Source organism: Trichoderma gamsii, assembly GCF_001481775.2.
Source record: "Trichoderma gamsii strain T6085 chromosome Unknown Scaffold_19.2, whole genome shotgun sequence".
Classification (NCBI taxonomy): Eukaryota; Fungi; Ascomycota; class Sordariomycetes; order Hypocreales; family Hypocreaceae; genus Trichoderma; species Trichoderma gamsii.
Window position 1 is genome coordinate 116,731 of NW_020171356.1, and position 4,544 is coordinate 121,274.

General features: G+C 48.9%; 1 protein-coding gene across 1 annotated transcript; it reads left to right on the forward strand.

Annotated features, from left to right (window-relative positions):
• On the forward strand, window positions 1–2,273 carry TGAM01_v205850 (hypothetical protein; the record flags this gene model as incomplete). The annotated part of the gene is made up of 2 exons (XM_018803978.1): window positions 1–203; window positions 308–2,273. 2 exons carry the CDS (start codon window positions 1–3, stop codon window positions 2,271–2,273), a joined length of 2,169 nt encoding a protein of 722 aa, XP_018662716.1.
• Window positions 2,274–4,544: the final 2,271 nt, after the last annotated feature.

Sequence of the window (4,544 nt, forward strand, 5' to 3'; positions counted from 1 at the left end):
ATGAGCCAGCGTCCCGTCACCACGTTGGTGATACCAACGCAATCGTCGTTGCCCAACAGCCAGCCAACCACTCCGAATGGCCGCCCTTCAGCGTGGTCCTGGTCTGCGCAGCGGAAAATGGCCCGGCTGTATCTGTACACCACGCTTCCGGCCGAAAAGATTCGGGCCATAATCAACGCTCATTCTCCCGACAAGACCATAAAGTACGTTTTTGTATCCAGCTTGGCCATCGTAGAATCCTTGGATGGTGGCAAACTGGCTCCCTTATAGGCATTTGTTTGGCGCGTCCATGCTAATTAGTCAATAGGCAAAGCTCCGCGAACAAAAAGCTCCAGTCCTTCTTTGACAAGGAACCGCGATGGCTTCATCCCCATGACAACAAAGACATGGGGCGACGAATCACCGAGCTGGCCAATTCGCCAACCCAGATCCAAAAGGCTTGGGAGGTGCAGCTGTCATCGGCTCATCTGAGCCCCCAGGACCAGTCTTCGCTGTATGCAAGAAGCGACTTTCTTGGTATCGGCGCATCACCAAGCGCTTGCTCAGAGTCCATTTACGGCAGCGATGCTTTCTCGGAGTCGCAGATGTCGCTTTCTTATGCTATGCCTGATGCTCCAGGAGAAAGCCCGGGCGAAAGTCGTGGAAGCCGAGACCATTCTGTGGACGATGGCCAGGATTTTAGCCCATTCATCCCGTTCCTTCAGCGAACTACTGGCATGACGGAATCGAGCGCAAGGACTACGGGGACTTTTAGAAATCATCTCCAGGGATACACAGAGCCTTATATCAAGGTGGTCAAGCGTCTTGTCAAGAGATTCACTTCGCCGGCACTCGAACAGTCAAGCACCTCCTCGCAGCACGACAAGCGTGTGGATCCCAGTCATGATTGGATTGGCGAGCCGGCTGAAAGAATGCCTCACTCCCACGAGCATTCCTTGATCTTGCCTGGAGCTTTTGTCAGTTTTGAAAGTCTCGATTTTGCGAACAGCTCAGGAGTGCTGGCGGCCTGGAGGCACTGGTGTGGCTGCATCCAGAATCGAGGCAAGATCTGCTGGTTGATGCCCGATGGACTGACAGATCTTGCCACAGCCGTCTTGAATCTGCAATCCACCCAGTTTGATGATCTGCCATGTGATTGCTTTTCAAACACGGCGCTGCATTTCCTGGGGGCTTGCGCTACTCCCGAAGTGTTATGTCGGGCTCTCATGGAGGGCGAGTGTTCCCGCATCATCAACGCTCAAAACACTGCTGGACAGACCTTTATGCATCTCCTCAATCCCTCAAATGGATGGAATCATCAATCAGTTCTTGGGTTGATCAGTATTGCGCAGCACAAAGGATTCAACGTGTCCGCGCGAGACTGCCTCGGCCAATCCAGTCTTCATGTGCTCAAAAAGCTAAACATGCTGCCATACGGATGGAGCGATTTTAGTCGTCATGAGTTTCATGTGCGAGATGCGTTTGGGTGTATTCCGGTTAATCACGAAGTGAGCCGCGAAGTGAATCCAAGCCACAGGCAAACGTTCCAGCATGAAAACCACCAAAGAGAAAGCGAGAGCGTTTCGATTCCCGACCCTGCTCTTAATCCCGGAGAGAGCAACAATCCTGAAATATCGCAGGAGAGCCAGCTTTTGCAAAATATCCGAATGTCCTATACCAGCCCACATTGGGAAGACGAATATGGGCACAACGGCCTCCACTGCCTCGCTATGGCAACGCTGAGCTTGGAAAGCTTGGCAGAAAAGCACGATGTGAAAGAGGAGGCGGAGCAAGTCTTTGCACCGGAGAGTTTCCACCACCTAAGCGACTCGTCCACGGAAAGACTGCAGCTTCGTCTCTCGATACTTAAAGACTTGCTCGCTGCTGGACAAGATCCTAACCACAGGGACAAGTTTGGCCAAACCCCTCTGATGGCTTTCGTTGCGGCGCTTCCGGAAGATGGCGGATACAAGATTGGACCGGCCATCTTGAAGTGTCTCATTTCGAAGGGCGCTGACGTCAACGCGCGGAACAGGGCAGGGGAGACCGCCTTGCACGTTGCTGTGCGTTTTCACAGGAAGCTCGCTATCAGGGTTTTGACTGAGGCGGGGGCCAATGTGCATGTCACGGATGCTTGTGGCCGAAGCTTGCTTGCTGTGTGTGACGATGAGCTGGCAAAGTACAGTCATCCGGCAGAGTATGGCAAGTACTTGGCTTGTAGGGCGTTTTTGAGCGGGCAGGCTGGGGCGGTGCAGGATCCGTTTTTTCTGCAGCAGTGGATGGTGGAGAGTTGAAAGAGGCGTTTGAAAGGTGGTTTTTTTCCCAGTGTTGATATCCTTTGGTGTTTTTTTTAAACGAAATTTTAGGCGTTCATTACCGGATATTGGGATTTGTTTGAAGCGTTATGAGCCTTAGACGCGATGCAGGGCTCGCGCCTTATGACCTTTTGTCATTGGATTTTGGAATGAGGAATGAGCATGATGATAGTAGCGAGTGGAACATATTCATATACTACTGGATAGTTATTGGAATAAATGCTTGAATCATTTAGTTTACTCATGGAGTGCTTTTCGGTTTGTGAACGATGGATGATACTCGTATTGTAGAAGAATCATGGTGAGAGGGGTCGATCACACACATCGTAGGTAATAGACCATAAAGTTCTGAGATTAATAGCCAAAGGTGGTTGAGTTGTTCTTATCGAGTGGCTTTTTGCTATGCAAATGATGTTTTGTAAGACTTGTAGAAGAAATAGACATTTGAAGCGTGAGGCTCTCGAGATGAAAGGTAGCACCGAGACCGTGGCCATTGTTTTTAATACATTCACATGTAATTGGGGGATGAAGCGGGCTTTCATCACTGCTACCATGATGTCTCTGCTCTGAGACTTTTTCCGGGTTGCTTTTCCTCTTCTTTTTTATTAAGCCCTGAGTAAAGAATGGCAATAAAATTGAGAGTCTAGGGTCTGTCATAGGGCAAGGCTGCGATTTTGATTAATATTCTTGCGAATTTGTGGCCACGCTGTGGGAATGTACCACAGCATGTGGTGTATGTAATATGTGACTCCGCTATATTTATTCGGAGAGGCTGGTGTGGCATAAAATAATACTCCCGAGCTGTCTCAGTGACATTCAGGTGAATCTGTATGTTGGGATGTCAGTGTCTTCGAGAGTGATCTCCAAGCCTTGATCTCTACTAAGAGTAGGCGTATAGCTCTTATTGATTCTGCATAGCATTCCTTTGAAACGCTTCTTTAGGCTTTATGTGGCTCAGATGTGCTTCTTGGAAGTTCAAGTTGGATCATAGTTACAAGCTACTGCGATTCCCGATCGCTTTGAAATGGCCTTTGTCTTAGTATGGCTTCGGGGCGATGACCATCGCCCATGTCCTATTGAACATTTTTATAAAGAAGAGCTTTTTTTCTTTCTCTTCTCTGTTTTCCTCTTGAGATCAATATTGAGAAGCATGTCATCGGCTCGGAGAGCACAAAAAGGACTCCCTGGTCACTATTGAGCACGGATCAGCTGTTCGAACGTGGCTGTGTTTTCCTAGTTAGGCAGCGACGGGCCCTCTGATTGGCTAAACAAAGACGCTTTCGCTCGATAGCCAGGTGGAACGAACCTAGTGCTAGTTGTCTGTGCCCTGTCTCAGAGCCTTGAAGAGGGTCTGATAACGATGTGTCTGTTTGTGCGCGGCAGAAGATAAGTTTTTGAGATTTCTCGAAACGTATATCGAGGTTGTATTCCGTGCTGCGGTGACAAGGCTGCTGCGTGCATGGACCGACTCACAATCTTGACTTGACCTGTTTTGGATCCTTAGGGCTAATTGTCATGGAATATGCGTAGATCATGATCAACATCGTGGATGTAGTCTGACAACTACTTATCGGAGATAACGCTGGAAACGACGGTGGCACGTCTGATGCTCTACCAGAACACTGCGAGGGGGCCTCAGGCTGACCGGCAAATTCTGCCCTTCCTTGCGGCTCTGCGGCAAAAAGGCCCCCATCTGTCCCTCCATCCATCCTCTCAACAACAGACGAACTTTGTCTTAGCGCTTGAAGGATTCCCTGAACCGTATCCCTGGGACCAATGGATGAGACGTGAGATCCCCCTTTCTCCACACCTCAGTCAAGAAGTTGTCTTCGTGTATGTAGAACTGAATCATGTGTTAATATAGTTGGTGGAGGACGATGGCATTGTAGGTGGTCTTTGCTGCTCAACGGGTTACATCGGACATTGCCGAAGACTTGTCAGCATGCTAATCCTTCATACCAGCCTCCCATTTCCCTTGTTCTGGGAAGTACTTTTGAGAAACTATTGAGAGTTTCGATAAGACTAATACAAAAAGTCCAGTTAGCTACGGTAACTCCATGATGGACCATTTCCTACTTTAAAAAAAGCCCCTCATGCGTGTCGACCTAATAGCAACCACCATTTCTCGTCATGAAAGTTTGGTTGTCCCAAATAGCAAGGAATAGGACTCATTCTCACCGGCGATGTTACGTCCCTAACTGTAACAGGGTGAGTCACATTTGGTAGCTCAAAAGAACGCAGTAAACTAGA